Source organism: Chlamydotis macqueenii, chromosome 18 (assembly GCF_036417535.1).
Source record: "Chlamydotis macqueenii isolate bChlMac1 chromosome 18, bChlMac1.mat, whole genome shotgun sequence".
Classification (NCBI taxonomy): domain Eukaryota; kingdom Metazoa; phylum Chordata; class Aves; order Otidiformes; family Otididae; genus Chlamydotis; species Chlamydotis macqueenii.
The window spans coordinates 13032335-13057201 of record NC_141573.1 but is presented as its reverse complement, the minus strand read 5'-3'; the positions used below and the strand labels follow the sequence as shown (position 1 = coordinate 13057201).

The 24867-nt window shown below is 44.1% G+C and overlaps 1 protein-coding gene across 5 annotated transcripts in view; it reads left to right on the top strand.

The window, feature by feature from the left end:
• UNK (unk zinc finger) overlaps positions 1-24867 on the top strand; it is a 41984-nt gene that overhangs the window by 13893 nt on the left and 3224 nt on the right. The window contains exons 2-15 of one of the 5 annotated variants that reach the window (XM_086762064.1): positions 3669-3878; positions 5530-5706; positions 6138-6268; positions 6399-6534; positions 8075-8192; positions 9211-9295; positions 11173-11315; positions 12578-12625; positions 13514-13714; positions 17978-18046; positions 18732-18906; positions 20032-20133; positions 21656-21844; positions 24770-24867. In XM_086762064.1, coding sequence (XP_086618190.1) covers positions 3669-3878; positions 5530-5706; positions 6138-6268; positions 6399-6534; positions 8075-8192; positions 9211-9295; positions 11173-11315; positions 12578-12625; positions 13514-13714; positions 17978-18046; positions 18732-18906; positions 20032-20133; positions 21656-21844; positions 24770-24867 — 1882 coding nt within the window. Of the gene's footprint in view, positions 1-3668; positions 3879-5529; positions 5707-6137; positions 6269-6398; positions 6535-8074; positions 8193-9210; positions 9296-11172; positions 11316-12577; positions 12626-13513; positions 13715-17977; positions 18047-18731; positions 18907-20031; positions 20134-21655; positions 21845-24685 lie in introns of all 5 variants that reach the window. The other 4 variants (XM_086762062.1, XM_086762063.1, XM_086762065.1 and 1 more) reach the window with 4 other exon arrangements.

Here is a 24867-nt window from a genome sequence, read left to right as displayed (position 1 = left end):
GGCCCGGCGACTTTGATCTGCATTGTTCTGGCCGGTCTTGTCCTGTTTGTTTAGAATTGCATTTGTTTTTGTTTAGTAGGACTCATAAATGAACACTTCCTCCAGGAATTCGGGTGTTGCTCTTGATGTAATACCAGAAGACGACTGTACTACACACTTTCTACTTTTTTAAAAATTATATGGATTTGAAAATGACACAGATACCTATACAAAAGAAAGCACATGTAAAGTAGACCAGCACAACTAATTAGTTTCGTGTTTGGTTTTTTACTTTTTCCTCCAAATAAATACAGAAGTAACAACGACTATTTAAAATGGGGGTAATAATTATTCTGCCCCTCACGTGGGGGTTGTAGAGTTTCCTGAGGTCTTTAGAGAGGAGTTGCGAGATGCAAGTTATCATTGCTGGATTTCCTTTTCCTGTGCAGACACAGCGCTTGGCTGACACACTGAAATGTGTACCTGTTATCAACATGTTTCCAGTTTCAAGGGTTGTTCCTTTTCTCAGCTGTTCTGGGAAAAAATATCTAGAGACCGTTGACACCAGAAGGATGGGTCAGGACAGTGTTTTCTGCGTTTCTGTTTAGAGCCTTTGCAAAGAGGCCACTGAAATATTAATAGCTTTCTGCTTTGTGAGCCGTCACGTTGCGGTACTGCGGTCTGTCTGTCCTTTCTGTGTTCCCAAAACGTGTGGTTTAGATGCCTTTCATATATTTTAATACAGAGTGGCTGGTTGAGTGGTCCGTGTTCTCCCAGAGGAGCTAAAACTCACTGCATGGATCAAGAAAATACAGAGCTATAAGGCAATTTACCATTCAGGCCATTGTGGAGGAGGGTGATTTAAAATGTTGCAGTGGCTTGAAAAAAAAGAAAAACTCCAAGCAGTGATTGAAAGGCTTGGAATGACTGAGTTATGTGACAGCTCTGCTTTCCTCTGCTGGTCTGTGGCAGAGGTGGTCGCGCACAGTTCGTGTGCTGTGTGGGGCTCAGTGGTACCTGCTTGCAGGACCTGCTTTGAAATTGAGAGTGAGAGATCATTTATTTAATAGACAGCATTAAAGAATGAGTTTCTGATGAAGCAAGTTAGGTGTTAAACACTTTTCAGGTGAACCATTTACTTATGTAATTATCTCTCATTTACATTATAATAACTGTTTCTCCAGGGAGCTTAGCCAATCATGAAATGCAGTTAATTTTCAAATGCTCTTCAGCAACAATTTACACTGCTGAGACCAAAATCCCTAGTCAATGTGTACGTTTTTAAACCCTCCTGCTAAAGGGAGGCTGTTTCAGCTCGGCTGATCGTGCAATTGTTAAATTCTAGGTTTTCTAGCAGTGTTTCGCACATGCCTACAAGTCGCTACAAGTCTGAAGCGGTGGGCCTGCTGCCCACGTTGTGTAGGGCTGGTGTCTCCCGGTAGTTCCAGGACACTGAAGAGGTGCAGGATGCCGTGCTTCGAATTGAGCCCAGGACTGACTTCAGTGAACGTGGAGCAGTGTAAATGCTCTGGTTTCTGTCACCAACTCGGTTTGCTGTATGGTACTGGCTGGGGCATGTAGCCAGCGGTTTTGCAGTTTGTCCTTGTGTAACATGGGAGTAACGTAAATCTCATGTCTCTAAGGTCTGCGTGGAGGTGTTCGGGTGGAAGGGACGGTCTGGTGACTGTGGTGTCTGAGTACCATACTGCTTGAGTTTACTTAATTCATTTTCTAGCCTAAATGTTGTTACAGTCACTTTTGCTCTAAGTCTCATTAGTGTGCTGATAAGATAAAAGGTGGAGTTCCACAGATTATTTTACGACTGTGCTTGGTCCAACAGCTTAGAAAGCTTTTCAAGAATAGATTAATTTTATTGTGGCATTCAGTTTCCAGGTGAATTGTTTCTGTGGTTGGAGTAGGGATCTCCATTTGAATGGAACCGTGTTTTTAAGAGTGAAAAGGAACACAGTGGTGATGTTAGCCCTCACCTCCTCCAAACAGACCTGTTTCTGCGCGCGGGCTCTGGTTTTCCTGATGCTAAGCCTTGGGCCACGATGCAGTTTCTGTTCCAGCCACCCTGGATGCAGGGGGCGGACGGGCTGGGGTGGCAAAGGGCCGACAGCCGTCGGCAGAGGCTCCAGTGCCTGCTGTTCTCAGATTCGAAGCAGTGGGACCTGCAAGTCTTGTGTGTTGGGAGGCTGAAGATGAAGAGCAGCTTTTATCCTTTCATGCTCGCAAAATCCATCGTAGGAGAGCTCTTGCCAGTGATGTTCTCTCTTCATAGCAAACAAATAAACCGCTTTGTTTGAATTTGTGCATTTTCCTGAGGCTTTCTCTTCAGCCAGGAGTAAAGAGGAAAGGAGGCTTTGTTTACAGATGTTGCTTTCAGAATGAATCTAGCATGATGATATTATCTGTAAATACATCTTTGAGCATCAGACATCTTTCCGTTTGTTTTGAAACACGAAGAAAGATTGTCTGATGTGGGAATGAATACTTGACAAGTTCCGATACTCCATTTTGTTGCCTCAGAGGACGTACGCAATTTGAAATGAGTCCATTCCTGTTGTATCACCCTGTTGCTTCCAGCAGAATACCAACACTTTTATTTTGCCTAACAAATTTTGTTACTTGCTATTTAAAGTGACCTCTAAACGTAAGAGATCAGAAGGTCTGTTGTGGGAGGCGATTGCTCCACGTTTGCTTGCTCTGGGCGGTTGGTGTTGTTCTCAGAGGTGTCTCTGAGACTGAACCCCGGGGGATTTGGGTCTGAGCCGCTCAAACTGTTCGTGTGTTCCCTGTAAATGCAGGGCAGCTAGTGGGTTTCGGGCAGCCTGGATTTTGTAAGCACCTACACACAGATCACAGATCATTATGTTGATCTAAACCATTTTGTAATCCTCTGCAATCTGGGTTTAGAGACTGTTATTAGTGTCACAAATAAAAGCTTGACTTCTGTAGTTCTCAGGATAAAAGAAGACATGTACTTTCAGAGAATTACGTATTAAAAACAAAGCACATAAACATGGAGGAGTTTGAGGATTGTTATCCCACTTTTCAAGACTGAGTCCTGAATTCACAAGATTGCACGAGAGAAGTTGATTAATTTTAATTTCATAGTTGACCATGTAAGAAGCAGAGTTAAACTGGGAGGACAAGGCATGAAAGTCTTTTAAAAATCTTTCTCTCTCAGTAACTTAAAGCTTTAAACGTAACTACACGGAAGTGTATTTTATTTGGTTTGTTGGGTTTTGTTTTGTTTTTTGAACCGAACGTGTATCTTTTAGGAAGGAAACCCCTCTTTGCCCAGGTAGCTCTGGGATTTAGACATTTCTATCTACCTATGGATAGAAAGGTACTTAAGAGTTCTGTTTTCTCATAAACTGTTTTCTAAGCTCATGAAAAGCCTCTTCAAAATAATACTGAAAGGCACAATAGAAAGTGATTTCATCTGTCTTTAGTGCTCCCATTTGTGCTAACTGGCCTGGTAACTGGTATCTTCCCATTACAGATAACCAGCAGCTTCCAGCCTCCGTATTGAGAGCGAAAGCAGGGAGGGTGTGGGAAGGACAGTCGGCATCTATGTGGTGAATGGGGCTGGGTTTAGCCTGGACTCTGCGGGGCGGTGGGATATTGCCTCTGACCAGCACCCTGCTCCTCATCTCCTGCTGTTGGGTTTCTGCCTGCAGTTACCTGAAGGAGTTCCGCACAGAGCAGTGCCCTCTCTTCGTGCAGCACAAGTGCACTCAGCACCGGCCCTACACTTGCTTCCACTGGCACTTTGTCAACCAGCGTCGTCGCAGATCGATCCGCCGCCGGGATGGTACATTTAACTACAGCCCTGACATTTACTGTACCAAGTATGACGAGACCACAGGAATCTGCCCAGAAGGAGATGAGTGAGTAAAGACTGCACCCTGCTTTTCAGGCATTAGGCTCTTGGGATCAGTCCAGGTGATGATTCCAGCCGGCTCTTGTAGAGATGAGACAAGTCAGCAGTAAAGCAGCTTTGTAACGTACGTAACATGGGAACAGATGTAAAAACTGTAATAGCAGCCCACGTGCTCCAGGCCTGCTGCAGAGATGGCTGAGGGTGACTTAGATGGGTATTTGACTCTTGCATCGTTCACTGCTCTCATGAGCCTTGCCATCTTCAGCAAAGCTGAGGTGTGAAAAACCTCACTGACCAACGGACTGAGACAGACTCTGTTCCCGTAAGTCCACGACTGTCGAATAGCAGCTCTTGCTCTCTGGCAGGGTAGCTTAGTTTTTAACAGATTGCTGAAAGAGGAGGAGCTTTGTCCTCTAGTCTGCCTCTGAATTATCTGTCCCTAGCTTTTTAAATCCTAGCAGTTACTTGCCAGTTTGTTTTGTTTTCCTGAAATTTTAAGAAGCCGGTAGGGAAATGACAAGTACCCAGAACAAGGCAACGCACGGAAGAGTTTGTTTTATTGGGTCTTCTCTCTCCGTGGCTGTGGTAAGTTTGACTGGAGAAGAGATGCAAGTGTTTCTGCTGTGCATGTAGGGGATGCCAGCAATTAAAGGGTTAACCCACTAAGATAACTTTATCCACGTGACAGATATGGAAGAATAAATATTGTAGCCAAACTGTGGTCAAATATAGGGAGTGTTTTATACAGAGATGCTATAGAAAGATGGAATTCCAGTTCCTTTTCGTGGTGCCAGTATAAACACAAGGAAAAATGCTATTTATCGGGAAAACAATATTTTTTTTAACCAGATTAAGTAAAGACCTTGTGACTACAGCAGAATGGAATAATCCCCCAGCCTGAAGCCTCAGTTTCAGCACTTACTTCCATGTTAGAAGACAACTGGAAGGGACTGGAAGTAGGATATTTGGGAGCTTTGGCTTCTAGATCACTGGTTCGTATCTGGCTTGAACCCAGTGAACAAAAGCTGTTGCTGTCTCAGAACTCTTTACTGATTTGTATTTTTACCTTGATACTGCAATATCTAAACTTTACCTATTCCATCTTGTTCTTTTTTGTTTTTTTTTTTTATTTCTCAGTGTAGATTGTTCTTTTTCTGCCTAAGAGGGGAAACAAAGCATCAGTTAAAACGGTAGTATTGTAATTCTCCCTTCTTGTCCTGTGCTCTGCATAAAGGATGCATCTGGCTATAGATAGACTGTTGCAGCCCTAGGAGTACATCAGCAGGAAACAGTAACAACACGAAGTCTAGATGGGCTGCTGAGGAAATGGTATGTGCCATGGGGTGTCCCTTCAATCATGGCTAGTATATCAGAACGCCTTGACAGTGTCCTTGCTCTTTTCCAGATGCCTGGCAGTCACGGCAGTCACTAGACTAGAATAATAAGCTGCTGCTGGTTTAATAATCCAGTTGTCTTTGGGAGGGAAACTATTCTGTACTGTGTAATGACAGATTTAGGGGTTCTGTGTAGATTTGGAAGGCACAACATGAAAGAAGGGGCAGAGTTAGGAAAGGTGGTGTCAGCTGCAGCTGGTGGTGTTGAGTCTGTCACCTGTGTGACTAAACTTTGGCTGTTCTTGCCCTCCTCCTGTACCTCAGGTGTCCCTTTTTGCATAGAACTACTGGAGACACAGAGAGGAGGTATCACTTGCGCTACTACAAAACAGGAATCTGCATTCATGAGACAGACTCCAAAGGAAACTGCACGAAGAACGGAGTCCACTGTGCGTTTGCTCATGGGCCCCATGACCTACGCTCTCCAGTGTATGACATCAGGTTGGTAGAGGCTGGGGCTGTGTATGGAAAGCGTAATTTCTGGACCCAGATGAAAAGTTAGATGACTGAAAGACTACTTCAGTGTGAAATGTTTAGTGTTGGAATGATGGTGATATATCTCTTCCTAATACGGCAAATCTACAAAATCTCCAGGGAAGATCTTCAAAATGGGGGAAGGGAGCACACTTTAAACTGGTTGTGCTGTGGTTGGAGTCTGATGGGAGGGGGTGTCAAAATAATGCATATGGAATTCCCAGGGAACGAAGAACATGTATTGTTTCTGTTTGGCTAAAGACATTCTGGCAAAAAAATGTGTGAATGAAATGCACCCACTTATTGGTCGGTAACCACACTCCTGTATGTCAGTTTTTATACATGTTTATCTGTCTCATCTGCTCAGTCTGTGTGTTCATTTAACTCTGCCCACAAAGGGAGCTTCAGGCGATGGAGGCTTTGCAGAATGGTCAGACTACGTCAGAAGGTGGCATAGAGGGTCAGTCTGCAGTTGCTGCTAGCCACGCTATGATAGAGAAAATCCTCAGTGAGGAGCCAAGGTGGCAAGGTGAGTGTCGCTGAGGGTCTGTGGGGCTGGGAAAGTCTGGTGTTTGTGAAGGACATGCTTTTGTCAAAAAATTCAGTATAGTAAGTGGGGGTCATGGCCATCTCCCACTAACTGGTTGCTTCTTTTGCAGATACAACATATGTGTTGGGAAATTACAAGACAGAGCAATGTAAGAAACCCCCTCGTCTCTGTCGCCAGGGTTATGCCTGTCCCTACTACCACAATAGCAAAGACAGAAGAAGAAGCCCAAGAAAACACAAATACAGGTACTGTGGTCCTGGATGTTCCACTTCCCAGCTGAGTGAGGAGGTGTAGTAGAAATCTGTGATAAAGGATCTAGGATTTTATCCATGAGATAGTACATGCCTTGGAGACACACTAAAAAACTGTCAGATGTGATGGACTGTTATTTCTGCCTAGGAGACAGGATAACAAACTGAAGGAGTTTTGCTGTATATGGGAACCAGTTAATAAATGACTGTTGCTAAATCATGTTACAACTCTGGTTTTATGGCGAATAGAACCTGTGTCTGGCTTCTCCTTAAACTCCTGCTTTAGAAAGCAGTGCAGGAAAAGAAAACAGAAGAAATATTTAATCCCCATCTAGAAACAAACTCGCATAGCAGTGTTTTCATGGTAAAGGGCTCAGAATCATGAAGCTGCTTGTTTGTGCCTGGCGATGGGGATTGTGAGGCGTGGTGTGACCAGTACTGTAGCTGGACATGCATTCCTAACCAACTGCTAAAGACTCCGCTTTTGAGGCACCAGGGTGTTCTCGTCACTCAGCTGTCTCTGGATTTTTCGGCATGCAGTGTCTCCCTGAACAAGTTTCATCAAGTTATAGGCCCTCATTTCCTCCAACACAACAGAGCTTTTGTTGTGGTCTCAGTGGGACTTTTCCTTAGTTCCTTTTTGAAAAACATAAGAGCAGACCAGAAAGCAAGGAGAGAAAATACCATGGATGTTCTCACTTCCCTTCCCCACCCCCAGCATTCACAGAAACTTTTGAATTGGCACTGAAATCCCATATTAAAATAAATAATTAAAAATAAAAGGAACATTAATCCCAACACCTCCAGGAGAAATAGAAACACTAAGCCAGTCTTCAGGCAGCAGCCACGTGCTTTCTGCCCCTGCCTGGGCCCTTTGGGAGGGGAAGAGGGGAAATCTCCACTCACTTTTCGGTTGCTTTCCCTAACTCCAGCTGATGTGGCTGCCTTTCATGCAGGCATCTGCTGTTGCTATCTGCTTCCCTCTGCTGTTGTTTGGGGGAATGGTTAAGAGCATAAAGAGCAGGGGAAGTAGGTCACAGCAAAAATTCAGAACTGGGAGAAAGAACTGTTCCTGGCTGGGAGAAAGAAAATAGACTTGACTTTTCCCTAGTGACCTGACTCAGCCTCTTCCACACGGCCATACTACAACCCTGGAAACATACCACTGAGGGTATTATGGGTTGTAGGATTAGCCAATTAACTTATTAGCTTTCTATGAATGTACAGTTCCAAAACAGAAACCAGACACAGCATCTCTGACACAAATCGCATCAGCTGCTGATACTGTTAAGTTACATTGGTTCAAGTTGCGTTCAGTTTCAGATGGAAAGCTAAGCTGTGTTCTTTCATTGGGAAACTGGAAGAAGGGGAAGAAGATGCAGTAGCAGCAGGATGGGGGCTGGGGAAGCAGCAGCCAGCCAACCAGATTGTACTGCTGAGGGTGGGCAGTCAAACCTGCCTCCCAACTGAGGAAAGCAAAGCTTGAAACACGTTTGTGGGTCTGATGAGTTCTCCTGCTACCTTATTTACACAGATCTTCACCATGTCCCAGTGTGAAGCATGGAGACGAGTGGGGAGATCCCAGTAAGTGTGAAAACGGAGACTCATGCCAGTACTGCCACACTCGCACAGAACAGCAGTTCCATCCAGAGGTACGGTCACCTGCTCGCTCTGTTTGGTAGCTCACTAGAAAAGCAAAAGCTTTCCAGTCTTACGAAGTAAATTAGTGCCCCAGCCAGGAAAGCGCGTGGGCTGCTTGCAGTGTGGTCCCGGGATACAGAGAAACTGCATGTTGGAAGTAAGCTGAAGTTCATGTGCATCACGGGCGTGACTTTTCCTTAGGTAGACTGTGTGGGAGGAGAAAAGGTAGGGGAAATCTCAAGTGTAAGAGCAGTCTCCTGTATGGGGTCCTTTTGAAAGCAAGCTGTGTGTTTGCAGGTGAGCATAAGAGCTGTGTGTTTGCAGGTGAGCATAAGAGCTGTGTGTTTGCAGGTGAGCATCTGTTTCCCATTCTTGGTTTATGATAATTGCACTAAAGCTACAGATACCCACAAACCAGTGCTAAAAACCACTGAGCTCTTGTCTGTGAGCATGCCCAGAGTATTCCAGTACCCTTACAGAAAGTGTAACTGAGGCCTTGTCCTAGGCTGCTTCATGTTATGGTGCTGAAAAGCTTTGTTGGGCCTGTATTGGTAAAGTAACCATTGGCACCACCTGTCAAACTGGAGAGAAGGGGAATAATCCATTTCCTACCGTCATTGTCAGTGGTTTGTTATTTTCCTTGCACACGTGTGGCTGTAACTTTCTGTGCTGTCCTCTGTCAGCTGTTTCCTACCTTTTACTCTTATATCTATGGAGCTTCCAGTGAGACTGAAGGACTGTATGGCAAATGGTGTCCTTCAGGGTGAGCTGGTGTATGATGTGTTGATCTTTGGGGGAGCTCTAGCTGTGATGGGCAAGTTTTGGTGTTTCTGTAGCTGTAGTGGGTTTTCCTTTCTTTGAAGCAAAGCACTGAAGTGGTCAACCCGAACTCTGCTAGCCTTTGCCTTTTGTCTGTGTTTCTGTCTTGCTGTCAAGTCTCTTTGTAGTACTTTTGTACCTGGGCTACTGGTCACTGGTTTTTCCTGTTCATGTCTGGGGTTTTTTGTTGTTTTTTTTCCCCATCATTAGATCTACAGATCCACCAAGTGCAATGATATGCAGCAGTCTGGCAGCTGTCCCCGAGGACCCTTCTGTGCCTTTGCACACGTAGAACGTACGTGAACTGCTTCTCTGTGTTTCATAGATACTTGAGCTATGGAGAGCTTCCAGCCAAAATAGATAGTTTAAAATATAGGGCCACTAAAATAAAGCTCCTAGGAAGGATTTTCACAAAAAAAAAGTATTAATTTTAATAATTCCTATGAAACCGTGCTAGTGTGGGAGGTATTGGCAGAGCTGAAGGCAGTCGGTAGTCTGCAGGACTCAGCCCTTAGCTCTCACTGCGCTGTCTCTTGAAGCATCTCCCTCTTTTCCTCTCACTTGCTCCGTTCTCTTTATGTCAGTTTAGGAGGGGTGGAGCAGAGAGAATTGCTTCTCTTCTGTATGTGGATGAACTGCGCCTAGCTAAGTTGCAAACTGTTGTATTTTAAAAAGCTGAGGATAAAATTGCTAATTATAGATAATGTGTTGATCTGTTTTAAAGATTAAATACTATTTTACTATTTATGAAGTTTTACTTAGAGCTTAAATCTCTAAGTGAGGTTGGAGAAGGAAAATACGCAGCTTTTTTGTCCGCTTTTCCTCAAATCCTGTTTTGTCACTAGCTCCCTGACTTATAGGGCATTATTTCAATCCTCACTTTCATCATCTGTAAATGAGGGATGCTGGTTTGGTTGTAGGAGTTCTACATTCAGGTACTAACATTCACAGATAAAGAGTTAGCTCCTGGTCCTGCGGCTCCTGCTCGGTTTCGGTGCGCCAGTCTCGCTGCTGAATTTGCAGCAGTTGGAGCAGGTTACTCAGAAGTCAGTAGATTGGCTCTGATACTGACTCACTACATGGCCTTGAGCAAATCTCTGTTATTTTATTATCTTTGTAAATGGTGGAATTAGTAATTGCTGCTTTTGTGGAGGAATGGTGAGAGTGAATTCCCGGTAGGTTATGCAGCTCCTTCATAGGAAGCCTTGTCACAAGCAGTAATTACAGCTACGGCTGTGGGTTGAAATGGCCCAAAACACAGTGGTGCAGCTATACAGTGTGATCCAGCAAGCCCAGGAGAGAATGAATTCTTGATAAAGAAACAGTGTTTAGCAAACTCCCTTGTGTATAACAGTGTTTCTGTTTAGGAGATGTCTTATTCCTAACAAGATTACTGCACTTGATACTATACTACTTTAAAGTCAGACTAACAGTCTGTGGCACTTAGGTCATTCCAACCTGGTTATTTTTTTATGGAATTTTAAAAAATGGAATTGTATCTTTTAGTAATTTCTTAGCAAGGTGAACACCGAGGGCCTAATTCAATTAAAATAACAGGGGTCCATTTATTATATCTGCTGTTAGCATGAGTTTTTTGCTGATTATTAGCAAGAAACCAGTACTTTAAAGATATTACAATACAGGCATAGTGTCAGTTATATTGTTTTCTTAAATACTAGAATTCTACAGTATCTCTACTTTACCTTCCAAGCCAATGACACTTTCTTTTTGTGTATGCCTTTCCATGTACGTGACTCTCTCTCCCCCCCCCTCTTTTTTTTTTTTTAACATGTTTTATACTGAGCACAGATGGAAACTTATCTCCCTCAGCTAATTATAATGTACCCATCAACTTTGTGCCTAGCAGTGAAGGAAGCTCTACTCAGTTCAAGAGAGCTGAATAAATAACACACAAGTCGTGCAGGGGAGATAATTTTGGAGCAGCTTTAGTGGATTGAAGAGCAGCACAGTGTACAAGCGATAACAGTACTAATGTAATAACATTAGATAAGTAGTAGCCGTTTGCCAGATAAGGTTTCTCCTTGCTTCTATACTTACAAGTAGATGCTTGTGGAATATTTCTTCTCTCAGGAATATCTAGGAATTCTGGTTAAACATTATGTACAGATTTACACCTTTCAGTAACGTTCCATGTGCTTTTATTTCTTCCAGAGCCTGCACTCAATGAAGACTTGCAGCAGTCCTCGGCTGTGTCTAGCCCCACGCAGACAGGCCCTGTGATGTACATGCCGTCAGCAGCTGGTGACTCTGTTCCGGTCAGCCCTTCCAGTCCGCATGCCCCAGACCTTAGCAATGTACGTAGCGCTGTGGGGAAGCCTGGTCTGTATTGTTATAAATCCAGGTTAAGTATCTGAAAGCCCAAAGGATATGGCATTTTTCTTTTAGATCTCAGCTCCACACTTTTTAGAGGGATCTGTGCGTTTGGAACATACAGTTCAGTGGCTTTAGTAGTGTCCTCTCGCCTGTAGAATCTCTAAGCCTTCCTTTCTGTGCAGTTTGTTGATGCACTTTCCTGAAAGTGGAATACATCCACACATGAAGTCCACTCCTTCCTGTGTGGAGCTGCATACTGGGCTTAGTTTCCAAGTACTCCAATTAAAGGCTGTGAGCCAGTAACGTTGAAAGTACATAACTCCAATCGAGTTTGTTTACATGTGTAATCTGAGGCTTAACCTGTGGATATTGCGTGTTGCATTATAGGATATCCTTGATTCCGTCCCTCTCCTACTTCTGGAGATAGCTCAACTCTGTAATATGTTTAAATAATGCCCTAGATTGTTGGTAGTACTTTTTGAGTTGTGCATACAAGAAGGGAGATCTGTAAATGCTGAACAGATACACTCTGACAGATAAGAAGCCCATGGAATGCTACACCACTTCATTTTTGCTGAGGTTTTTTTTTTCATTTAGTCTTTCCTGTTTGCACTACTGTTGATAAGGTGTGTAACCTTTTCAGATGGTTGGTCGAGGTTTTGAGAGGGTAAAATGACATGAGTTTAACTCATTTGAAACTGGTCAGAATGAGGTGAACTCATTTAGGACCTCTGTTTTATCTTATTCCCCCCTCTTTGAAAAGACAAACTGATGGTTTGATTGTTTTATTAGCGTCAAAGCCAACCTAACAGTTCATAGTTCTCCTGAATTTGATTGCAGCTAGAATTTCAAACAGATCTTGAAAAGTCTGGACATAATATTTCTTCTCACTACAGAACGCTGTGCAAAGCAGTAAAAACCAAAACCCCTTCATCTTATGAATGTGTCATCTAAATTGTCTGAAAACTGCAGGGAAATTGAATCTTCCACTTAATAGACTGTTTAGGTCTTTTTTTATCTCAAGCACTTAGTCTTTTAAACAGTCTTCCCTAATCCTTGGATATATGCCAAATGGCAACACATGTCTTTGTGTGACTTCATCACTCCGCAGGGCATCTGCATGTAGCTTGCAAACAAATATGGCTTTGCTGGTGATCATTTTACATGATGAATTAGTCAGAGAAAAAGGTCCCTCTAGCAGCCAGCCTCACGTGGCCTGTTCTGTTTTGTATTTGTACTGTAGGTGTGGAATAAATCAGGAACTCTGCCAACTAGCCCCACCTCCACCACAGTGAGTAGTGCCTTTGCAACTGTAGGGAAGCGTGGACAGCAGAATGGCTGTATAAAAATAAAATCCAAACATTGTAGGATGCTCCTTCTTTCTAATGCCAGCCCAGACTTTGCCACATCTGAATCTGTGGTAGCAGTAGCTGTCTAAATGTTGACTGAAGCACAGTTATGCTTGCCAGTGCAGGCAAATAATTTCTTGTCCCAGAGAAATTGGCTATCTGCATTGATCCAGGCAGGTGCTTTCTCCAGAACTCATCTTAATCTCCTTTGCTGCTGTCTGTGGCTTCATCTACAGTGCAAAACTAGTCTTGTTGCATGTGGTTGTGATCCCTGGTATTAGTCCAAAGAGTGGAACTGTTGGAAATCCTTGGGTTTTTTTAATGCAGCTGTGGATACTTGGCTTGTGCCTGCCTTAAAACTTTCAGACTTCCAACTGGAAAGCAAAAGATAACAGTATTACACGTAGCTCAGATGTGCTTGGTTGTTCTGACTGCCGTAGCACCTTTCCAAGTTTCAGGCTACTACTCAGTCCGGACAGGATCCACTGTAGCCTAAAGAAAGCAAAGAGTTTTGGTCCGGTTTGGAAACTTGATCAGTCACATCTGAGGCCTCAAAAATAATAAATGTCACTGTAGGTTGGTTTTTATAGGGCTGCATTCCAGTACAAAGTTATGACAATAAAACCCAACCCTAATTGTGGGACTGTGTCAATCCAGTATCTACTGGAGCTTTTTCCTGGTTTTAGAGTACTGTTTACTGGAAGCCTGTATGCTGTGTTGACTATCAGTGTAATTGATGCACAAACAGTGAAGTGAATGAGCTCTTCTGTGCGATGCCTCTCCTCTTCGAGTTGTTGCTGCTGGCTCCTGACACTTGTTCCTTCTATTAGATTCTTTGTAGGAACAGCAGTCTTGGAAGCCCATCTAATATATGTGGGTCTCCTCCTGGCACCATTGGAAAGCCACACAGCTTGGAGACCATTGGTTTTCCTCCAGACTCAGTAACAGCAGCCGGCAGCTACAAGAAAGCACCGGGGTTTGAGCGAGAAGATCAGGTGGGGGCCGAGTATTTGAAGAGTTTCAAATGCCAGGTTAGTAGGGAATATTGGCTGGAGGAGTTGGGGGGATGAGGAAGAATGAGAAATTGCCCAGTCTAGCTTGCATGTATTTTTATTTTTGAAGAGACAAAAATGAGAGAGCACTATTCTCATTAGCAGTACTCAGATCTCTGCTGTTGCTTTCAGCCTCCCTTCCAGTCTTTTCCTTCTTACACCTGTTCTCATCTGCCTAGCTGCCATCACACACTCGGTTTGTGGAGTCAAGCTGCTTGTTTTCCTGATCCCTCACACCTTTTGTCCTGTGTTGACCCCTGGGTAGCTTCCCACATATCACTTCTTGCTCTTTCTTTTTCCATATTTAGGTCCTTGCCAAGAGTCGCTGTTTCTTTTGCTGTACTGTCTCATGGAAACACATCCTTCCTTCCCTGTTCTCGCTTCGAACTCTTACCTTGATCTCCATGACTTGGTTTGTCTGCTGTTGTCACCATTTGTTTCTCAGGTGTATTAAAAATGCCACATTGGTTGTCTCTTGCTTCTCTGGCTGTGTGATTCTGATCCTTGACTCTCTCCTGTGCCTTCTGTATTAGATTTGAATTCCTCATTGTCATTTGAAGAACCCTCTGCAATCTTACCCAGCCCACATGTCTAATGACTTTAGTCTTCCCTTTTGGATATCCCAGCCTTGCCTTGCTGCTTTCTCAGTCTTCTCCTTATGGTGTCTTACTTGGACTGCTCCCTGAGCCTGGAACAGTCTCTTCCATCTCTTCTGCCGCACATGAGCTTTTCCACAGTCAACTTCTTATTGTGGCTTTCCTTTCTTGATATTACAGTTAGTAGTTTCTCTGCACCATCCCTTCCAAGTCAGCTGAGTCCAATCCAGAGCTTCGGTCTCAGTTTTTATTCCTCACTGGGTTTGTAAACGTAACAGAACAGTCTCAGTTTAGAGGAAGGAATAGTTACTTTAATGAAGAGGTGCCTGCAAAAATATTTCCTACAAGTTGCCTTTTTTTTTTTTTTTTTTTTTTAAATATAAAAAGGAAAAAAAAACACCTGGGCTGTGTTGCTTGAAAACAGAGATGACGAGGTACTGCTTTCAGCCTGGCTACATTTAAACTCTTGTCTGTGATTTTAAAGAAGCTGGCCTTCATAAGCTTGTACTGCGGTATTAGCATTGCACTGCTGTGAGAAAACAGTAGAAATACCCCAGCCAGACAAGATCTTGCATAAAGTAGTTGAATTTAGAAGCAGACCTTGTGGGTTTTATTTATTTTTACAACTTTGGGAAAATATGCTCAAACTTTGCAGTAGGACCAGTCTTGAACACTGTTTAGTCTAATTAAAATGATTTAGTGACAAGTGCAGATTAAGCTCTATGCATGTATGCTTTCTTATAAATGCTTGCATTGTCTTGCTCAACGTGGATGTGGCTTAGGAAATTGCAGTTTGATGCAACACATCTTTGGGGGTAAAGAGCAGCCCATGCTGTGATCCTGGCACTTCTTGCAGGCACAGCAGCTTGTAGCAGTTGTTTAGAAACAAAGGAAGAAACATGTGCTCGTTCTCTGTTGCCTCTGCTGCAAAGGAGGAGTGAACCCAAAGGCGAGGGCTGAGAGAAGCCCTGTTCCTGCCAGCAGAGGCAGGGTGCCAGGGAGGCCCTGCTGTGGAGAAAATGGGCAGCAAGCCTAAGCCAAGGAGAAAGGGGATGGAGCGTGAATAGGGCTTTTGAAACCAGGGCCAGATGATGAGCATTTGTGTCTGAAGTCCGGGCTGTGCTATAAAGATGCTATATTCAGGTACCTTCTTACTTATGTGGCTTTAATTAAGTAATGACCTGTGTTTAAATGACTGGAATAAATAGCTATTAATATATAGACAGAAGTAATCACAGTTGCCTTATGCTAGGCTTCTACAGACAAAATTAGATGTCTCATAAGTGTCCTGATTTAATTTTCTTCAAATCTATAATCACTTAAGTCTTCTTAAAATTCTCTGTAATTCCCTTTGGCTGCAGTGGGCACCAGAGATACTCATATACCCTGTAAATTAGACCTGTAATTAAGCATTTAACTTTGTTCACTCATATTTGAACACTTAAGAGACACTCTGGCTCAGCTCTGCAATAAGCTTGTCAGTTTTCCTCTGTAGAATTAGTACAAATAGTTTCTATCTTACTAGAATGGAAAATGCACCTCCTGTGTTAATAGGTTCCACATAGTTTGTGGTAAGGCTGAGCCAGCAGTTAAAGCTAAAAATACTTTTCCTGAGTCCCAAAAGATTTAGGAAGCTGGAAAAATGCTGACTGTACTTGGAAGGGCTTGAGTGCCATGACCAGGAGGTGTTCCTAATTCCTGACACACAGTACCGTAGATTTGTCCCGTGCTGGTCAGAAGACATTCAGTTTCCCTCATAATTTGTGTCCCATTTTCTTCCCTGACTGCAACAGAGTGAAATGGAGAATTTCAGCCTGCCCTTTGAATTTGTCTTGGTGTGCGCCCTTTTTGGCGTTCCTCAGAGCTAAGGGAGAGGGGCTTAGTGGTGACCATCGGTTCGCTCCGTTTCTCACTGGTGTTACATGAATTCAAGGCAGCAGGAATTGGGACTAATTTAGAAACGTGTTCACTTTTTCTTCTCTTTAAAGAAAAATCCAAACCTTCCAGTAAGACTTAACTGCACTGGTGCCAGCTAGCTACGTTGGCTGGAGGCCTCTCAGTGAGGGGGCATGGCTGCCTGTGCGCCTTCGCTTTAGCTGCTGATGTTTGCTGATAGCGCGTCTTGTGTTCCGATGGGTGTCAGGCAGGGTAGGGATGTGCTGGATGACCTGGCAGGCGTGTTATCGGGCACACACAGATGCACTAACGTAACACGTCTGTTGCACACAAAGGAAGACAAGGCTGTGACAGCAGTCATTTTGCTGTCTGTAAATGCACTGCGCGTTGTGAAGGGAAGTGTGAGAGATGGTACCCACCGCAGAAGGATGTTTGTGTCCAGGTTTCAACTGCCTGTTTGCCAAGCTTTGTCCTCTCCGTCTGCCCACAGGCGTACAGCTGAGCAGAGGAGACAATTTAATTAAGTAAAACCAAGGGGTGAATTCTTCCACTGCTCTTTCTCCTGTCTGGTTACGTCATCCGTCTCCAACAATCGTTTATCCCTTTCATATGACTGTTTAAGCCAAAAAGTCAAGGTGTATCACTTCGAGTCAGCATGGCATCTCACACGCTACTGTTGTGTGTTGTGCCTGAATCTCCTCTCTGTGGATGGTGACTGCCTGCACTTGCGACAAAAATGGTTGGATGGACGTTATGCCTGGCATAGGTCTCTGGCTCGGACTAGGGGATTGGAAAGCGAGTAAACAACCAGTCCTGACTCTCGACACTTTTTTTGCTCCCTCTCTGTGCCTGATCTCCTTATGGCTTACGCCTGTAGCAGCATGAGAGGAACAGCGCATAGGCCTGCAGAACAGACCGTTACGCACTGATGAGCTCATGAAGCCACTTCCTTCCCAGCTCTGGTTACTGGAGCTCAGAACTGACTGATGCTGTGAGGCAAGAGGGCTGATATCCATTACAGATATAGTGCTGGAAGGTCCTTAAGCTGAATTTATAGGCTGGATAGTGGAATTCTAAATGTATGTTGGCGTTCATACAGATTTGCAATTCCAGACAGCCTTGACCTCACTTTTTTTTTTTTTTTCAATAGCTTTGAGCTCTCTGTTAACAGATGGGGGGAAAGATTTTGTTTGGTTGGTTTTGTTTGGTTTTTTTTTTTAAATCAGTTTTAATGATGGTGCTTTTAAAATTGGTTAGTTATCATTGTATTTTACTTTGCAGTCCTAGCTGGGAGCTAGAAAAGTTTGAGGGAAAACGTAATCTACATAGTTTGTTTTCACAAAGCTGAAAAATGTTTACCTAATTCAAAAATATAGTGTACCTCCCACCTTTTCTGACCTTTTTTTAGATACTGGTAGGGCTGATGAGTTATAGCAAGGGAAAATAATTCATTTTTTGTCTTGCTTGTCCTTTGTGCTAGCAGAGGACTTTCAGCAGCATTGAAGGCAAATATAATTGTGACAAGTCTTTGCATAACTCTAGGGGTAATGTTTTGATATTTAGAAAGCAAATTACTTGGAGTGTTTTCAGTTTGCTGTGCTTTTTCACTCTCTGAATTCTCTAGTGCCCAGAGCAGGCTGTAAGAGAGGAGGAGACTGTTTCCCATGGCCTCTCCAAAGCCAGCAGTCAGCCACTTTTAATTTTGCTGCTAATCCCTCTGCTTATCTCTTGTTCTGTTTCTTTATTGCAGCAAGCAAAAATGAAGTCCCACTCACTGGAACACAGGAGCCAAGAGCAACCTTTGCTACAGCCCAAACAGGTACGGTACTGCTAGCAGGGCTCTGAACCTAGCTCAGTGCTTGCACCACCAAGACAAGGACACAAGAAATCTCTGTGGATCCAGACAACTCTGCAAGGAGAAAATGACAGTCCAGACACCGTTAGGGATGCTCAGCTTGAGGGGTGGCTTCATGAAGATGGGGTGATTTGCTGGAGGTGTTTTGTGAATGGCTAGACCTGTGTGAATTCTGGATAGATTGATAGGCCTGGACGATGCTGGATAGAGTCTCCAAATCACAGAAAATTGAGCTGGAATGGATCTCTGGAGTCATCTAAGTTCAAGGATTCAGCAAAGAGAATTTAATATCAGGTTCTAAGTCGTGTGCTGAACTAAGTCTGAGTGAGTGATTGTGTGACCCATCCCTGTGATTGCATGCAACCTGTGGGTCACAGGAGTTAATTTTGGGGCAGCCTGAAGGATGTTTGTTAAACCAGGGTGGGCAGGGAGGGACAGAATGGGGAACAGCCAGCAGAAATTAAAGAAAAGCTGTTAATCTCTTCCCCCACCCCCAGCTCTGTAGTAGCTCCAGCCATCTGTCAGGTTGGAAGCGGGCAGGAACAGGTTTGCTGCTGATCTTTGGCTCATTCCTGCATGTTTCTGAAGGGATTCTTCTATACAGATGTTTTATTTCCTACCTATTTCCCTTTTAAAAATCTTGTTTCAGGACATACTGGGTATTCTCCCAGTGGGGAGCCCACTGACATCCAGCATCTCCTCTAGTATCACCTCCAGTCTGGCTGCAACGCCACCAAGCCCTGCCGGCACCAGCAGCATACCAGGCATGAACGCCAATGCCCTGCCTTTCTACCCGACCAGCGACACCGTTGAGTCTGTCATAGGTAACTTTGCCTTTTTCACTTGGGCTACAGGGCTTCCTCAGGCGTGGATCCCCAGGTGTAGCATGGGCGTTCCAGTGAACTCCAGTTTTTCGTCTCTGTCTGTTGGCAGATTCCTGAGGCTGTAAGCTTTTTCTGTGACTGGTGACACATCTGATGTTTTCTGCAGGTCATTATGGATGAAATTCACCCACAGGACCAACAGAAGGCCTCTGAGCCCCTCACACAGAGTGTCAGATGGTGTAAAGGGCCTTAGTTTTAGGTTTGCCAAAGTGACAAAGAGGTCTTGGAGTAGGCAGGAAATCACAGAGGCATTTCCACAGTTGCAACCTCTTATGGTCTAAATGACAATTTGATAGTGAGGGCTGCCACCGGGTAGATTGTGAGGACTTGCCCTTCATAGAGTGTAGGACAGAGGCTGTAGGAAAAAGGAGAACAGGAAAGTCCAGAGAGTGCAATCACTCCTCTTAAATAGGTATAGGTTTTTCTCTTATATATATCTATTTTTTTTTTTTTAAATCTAACGTTTCTGAGGCGATCTCCCCAATTTGTTAAAAATAATAGTAGAAATGAGTAGGCATGTGTGGGATGGAGTTGTATTGACCATGATTACTGATGAGACAAATTCAAAAAGATACAGCATTTGCAGGCATTCATAAGCTTTTGTTATTTTACCCCATCTTTGAACCTCAGATGTTTTTCAGGTGTTCCCTTTTACTGGTATTTCTTTTCTGAATGACTCTTCAGCAAAGTGGGGACAAAGCAGAGGCCGGACCCAGGCATGTCATCAGCCAGTGGTACTGGCTGTTATGGACAGACTGAAAGAGCATTTTAGGAAAGACTTATGGGAACTGCTGTTATTTCATCAAATTTTTGTTTTCGTATAACATTTGGGAATACTTTTAAGACAAAAAGAAATCAGATCAGGCAAAAGAACCTGAACTGAGAGGCTGCCCGTGACACTTCTGCCAAACCATTTAAGAACAGCGTTGCACAGGGCGGAGAGTAGGGCCGTGCAGACTGACAGATAGAGAGTGAAGGCTCCTCTGCATGTAGGCTCTTTGGGCCATCCTATCTCTTGAAGTTGTTGGTCCTTTATAACATAATTGGTACCTCTGTGTCTGGCAGAGTCTGCCTTGGATGACCTGGACCTGAATGAATTCGGAGTGGCTGCCCTGGAGAAGACATTTGACAGCAGCACAGTGCCCCACACAAGTGGCATCATGATAGGTACATGAAAGCAAAAGAGCTTTCTTTATCTTCTGCCAACAAGCAGTGTTGCCCAGTCACCTCAGTGGAGCCAGCCCCACAAAGCCCTAAAACCAGTCCCAAAATAACGTTGGTTAAAACAGCAACTATAACAAACCCTGGTGACTGCCTAGCGTCTCTGAAGTGAAAGTTTGCCCTTATTGACTAGCAGAGCTGAGTTCTTGCCGTTGGGCCCAGATATCTTGGGGATGTTTCTTGAGACTGAATGGGACTTGCTTGATTATTATTATTTTTTTTTTTTTTTTACCTTTTTTTAATCTCTTCTCTCCTTCCCCCTCCCTGAAGTGTGTAAGTAGACTCTGGAAGGCATCTGATACCTTTAAAAACAGGCCAAAGTGTAATGATCTGCATCTTAAGCAGAAAACTCTCCCTGGCAGTAACCCTGTTACTTGCTGACCTGGTAATGCTATCCGTCTGTCACAGAAGGGCCATCACGGTCTGCTGATTTGATTCCTGTAATGTCTGTCTCGTTTTAATACGTGGAGGTAGGCTAAGGCCTCTTCTCCCTGTCTCTAATGAGTGTCCAGGGAAAAACAAAATGTTTCATAACTTTTTGAAAGTGGTTGTAGTTTCTGGCTACCCTTGCTATGTAAGACAGGTTTTGAATGGGAGGTAACTCCAGTTGTCTGAAGGTTTCTAAGAGAACTGCACTGCCTGGAGCTGTATTGAGGTGGGAAGGGACCTGTGGAAGGAACCCTAAAGAACATCACTTCCACTTCCCTGCCAAAAATAAGACTGGTCTGAGAGTTTGCTGTGCATGTCTGCTGATAGCTCTGCTTCTGCAGCTACCCGTCTGCAGTGGCTTGGTGATCCTCCACACTGCTTTTCCCTCTGTTCACATCAGGTCTGGGTGTTACCTGCTGATCTTCTCAGACGGGAGATCAGGAGAGAGTGAGGATCAGGGCTGAAGTCTCCCTCAGACAGGCAGAATGACCCCTTGTTTAAGGGAAGGATGATGTCTTTGGAGGTTGGGCTTCTGTTTATTTGGGTTTTTTTATTACTGATAGATCCAGGCACTCAAGTATGTCTGAAATTACTATAGCTGCTCACTCATTTTCAGTGGTTAAGATCATGACCTCACCCAGCATGATGGTCTTCTCACTGCAGGTTGTTTGGAAGTGGCAGAGGCACGTGTTTCAGAAGTTGATTTTTTTTATTACAAAGTATTTCACCAGGTACCAGGTTGATCTTCTCTAGACTGACAGGGGCTGAACTCTGTTCAGAAAACCTTTTGTTGCTTTGGGCAAGGAAAGAGTAGTCCATTGAACTCTGGAGGGTCTTCACCTACATGGTTCGTGGGATGGCAGCTTCAGCACTCCTCTTAAAGGCTGAGAGGGAATGAAATGTGATGAGAAGCGGAGGGAATCCCAAGGGGCTTAGGGAGGAGAAAGGGAACCTCATGCCTTCTGCTCTGAACTCCTGAAGCATGTGCCCATGCTTCGTGGTCATGCACAGCCATCCTCTCTGTGTGTTCTTTGTCCAGGTGGGAGTTTGCTGCAAAGTTCTGCTCCTGTAAATATCCCCGGGTCCCTTGGAAGCTCTGCCTCCTTTCACTCTGCCTCTCCTTCTCCACCGGTCAGCCTCTCATCGCATTTCCTCCATCAGCCCCAGGGCCACTTAAGCCAATCAGAGAACACGTTCCTGGGGACTTCAGCTTCTCATGGATCATTAGGTAAATGCACAGTAAGTGTGTCCCATGTACATGCCTCTCTGTGCCATGTAAGTATTTTATTTTAAGTTAGCTTTAAATTTTAATGTGTTATTTCACTGCTGCCATTCGTGTCTCCTCTTCCCGCAAGAACAGCAGCAGTACTAGAAGCTGCTTTAACGAAAATCAGCTCGTACCTCGTGAACGAGGGGGCAGTTCCCTCTGCTTTCCATGTATCTAGGCTGAGAAAAAGAGACAAAGAGGTTAAGTGACTTACTCTGGTGCTTTTCAGGGAAAAGAGCTCTGCCTCTTCCTGCCACCAATGCTGAGACTTCACTTTACATAGAGCACAGAGCTGGGAGCTCAGCTGTCCTTAGCTAAGTGGGGATTGCAGTTTGCCCTTAGGACTGCTTGGGGGTCAGATTGGCTTCTGGGCGCTCTAGAGCAGGCTTGGGTCCTTGTACTTTTTTTCTGCTCTTTGGCACTCTGCATGCAGTCTTGCAGTATGGACTTTGCAAAAAGTTAGTTTTCTAGCTTTGTCCCCTTTACTCTTTTTCTTTCTTTTTTTTTTCTTTCTTTTTTTTTTTTTTTCTTTTTTTTCTTTTCCTCCCAGCTCTTGAGGGTCTGTTTCCTGTATGTGGGACTGTGAAGGGAAGAGAAATAGCTTTGGAGCTTCAGTTCTATCAGGCAGAACTGGGAACTGAGGGACCAAATATATATATATACATGTATATACGTATATATATATACACACGCTTCTTCACATTTGAGATGCATTTTAATCTTTAATATTCAGCTTAGCCTAATAAAATGATTACATGCTTTTGTAATCTATTTTTGTGTGTGCATACCAGTGTAACTACATCCCTTGTTTGCGAGGCCAAAACCATACTTCCACGCCTTGCGATTACTGTTTGTTTGGCTTTAACAGCTTTACAATTACTGTAATAAGAAAAGAGGCACCAGAGGCATCACTGCTATTAATTAGTGTTGAGGCTGGGTGTTTGTACCAGTTTCAGTAAGAAAAGGAAAACTTGCTGATAAGGCCAGAGGGAACAAGCAGTCTGACTATGGAGTTATAAAAAAAAAAAAAGACAAATGCGGGAAATTCCCAAGTCCATTTAAATGATTTATTTTTAAGAAAAAGGTTGGATGTTTTCCTGTAATACAACAAAAACATTTTTGCTGAGATTTTGATAGGATATTTAAATGGTGACCTAGCAGCTGGGAATCTGGAATCCATCTATTCCGTGTGACTTGCTGAATGCGCAGAAGTTAACGTGTATTGTGTGGAGTTATTATTTTTGTATGACAATGGAGTTAAAAATACCCAGTCCTGGGCTGGTTCCCGCTGTGCCAGATGCAAAATGTGCAGAGAAGGCATTCCTGACCCAAGCAGCTTGCAACTTCAGATGTGAAATGAGAACAGCAGGTGGAAGGAGGGAGCAAAAAGAAATGACAAGATAAGCTTGGGCAGCATTACGGCAGAACTTGTGGCGTGCCAGCATCCTGCTTCGTGCTAGGTTCCCATTCAAGGAAACTGGACTTTTAAAAACAAAATGTGTGTTGGTATTCCATTAAAACTTCTGTCTTTCGACTGAGCACGCTTCAGAGCAGCTGAAATGGATCTATGGTAAGTGGCTTGAGCCAGCAAAGATCCCTTGCTGCTCTGCTGAATGTCTTGTTAATGTGCCTGAGCCCTTAGTGGAGACAAGTTGCTGGTTTTCAGCTGTATCTTTTGGTAACTGTGTCGTGGCTGGCACTGAAGGGGACGTCAGTGGGGCTGGAGTAGCCCTCAGTGGGAGGCCCTTGGCTGCAGGGCTTGCTTGCAGACATGGCCAGCTCAGCTGCTGTGAGATCAGAATTACCACATGCAACTAGACTGGGAATGTCCGCAGCCAGTGGTGAGCACCACTAAATGAAAATTACTCCTGCATCAAACTGGCGCACGGCTGTGTGCGTAAGAGTCCGCATCACTCAGTAGTTCTCTCTCGATGTTAGCTTTCCCTGCTGTTTCTCCCCTGAGTGCAGAGTGCGGATGCTTATTTTAAGGAAGAATATTTTTGTGATTAAAAGATTACAAACCTTGGAGTCTATGAAAAATAGCCAGTTTTGCTTACAACTGGTTTTCTACTGCTTTGTCTCCTAAGCCCTGAATTTCTTCCTGAAAAGAGAAATTTTTTGACCAAGGTAAAATAGGGAAGTGGTTGGTCAGTCTTCTTCAGTGCCAGTTACTAGCTTTTATTCTAGAACTCTGCAGGCGATGAAGCTGATGTGTATATACTGTCACCTCCGCTTGTCTATGAACAGGGTTTTCCAGTCAGTTCTGTTTCTCGCATATGCAAACAGTAATGACATCGACACATTTCAGTCTTGCTGTTTGGGCGGTGAGGCTCCTTTCCGAAGCGCCAAGCTGAGGAGACAAACACAGAAGTTTTCCTAGGGTGTAGTGCGAGAGGAAGCACCACCGGGGCTGGGTGTGTGAACCAGTCTGTTCTGTGGTTGTGCTGCGCAGAAAAGTGGGAAGGCAGCGAGCCGTTCAGAGGTTCTCACTGAGAAGGGGTGTTCAAGCTGTTAGCTCTGCTCTAAAACCAATGCTTCTAAAACCAGCCTGGTTCAAAAGTGGCCTCCACTCGGCTTCCTGGGTCCTCCCTGTATCGTTAAAGATGAGGCCTAATGGAGTGACACTTCCCCTGTAAAGTCCCTCTGTGACGGACTCCTGGTTCCTGGGGATGAAAGTCATTCTTAAGATGATTTTTTTTCCTATGTACACATTTTTGAATCCTGGATTTCACAGGGGTAGGGAGGAAATGGAGAAATTGCCAGCACATGTGACATAATCCTCTCTATTTCCCTGTGAAACAGGTTTAAATGGGATGAACAGCAGCATATGGGAACACTTTGCTTCGGGGAGTTTTTCGCCCAGTACCTCACCTGCATTTCTGTCAGGTCCAGGTGCTGCGGAGCTGGCACGGCTACGACAAGAGCTGGATGAAGCCAACAGCACAATAAAGCAGTGGGAAGAGTCTTGGAAACAAGCCAAACAG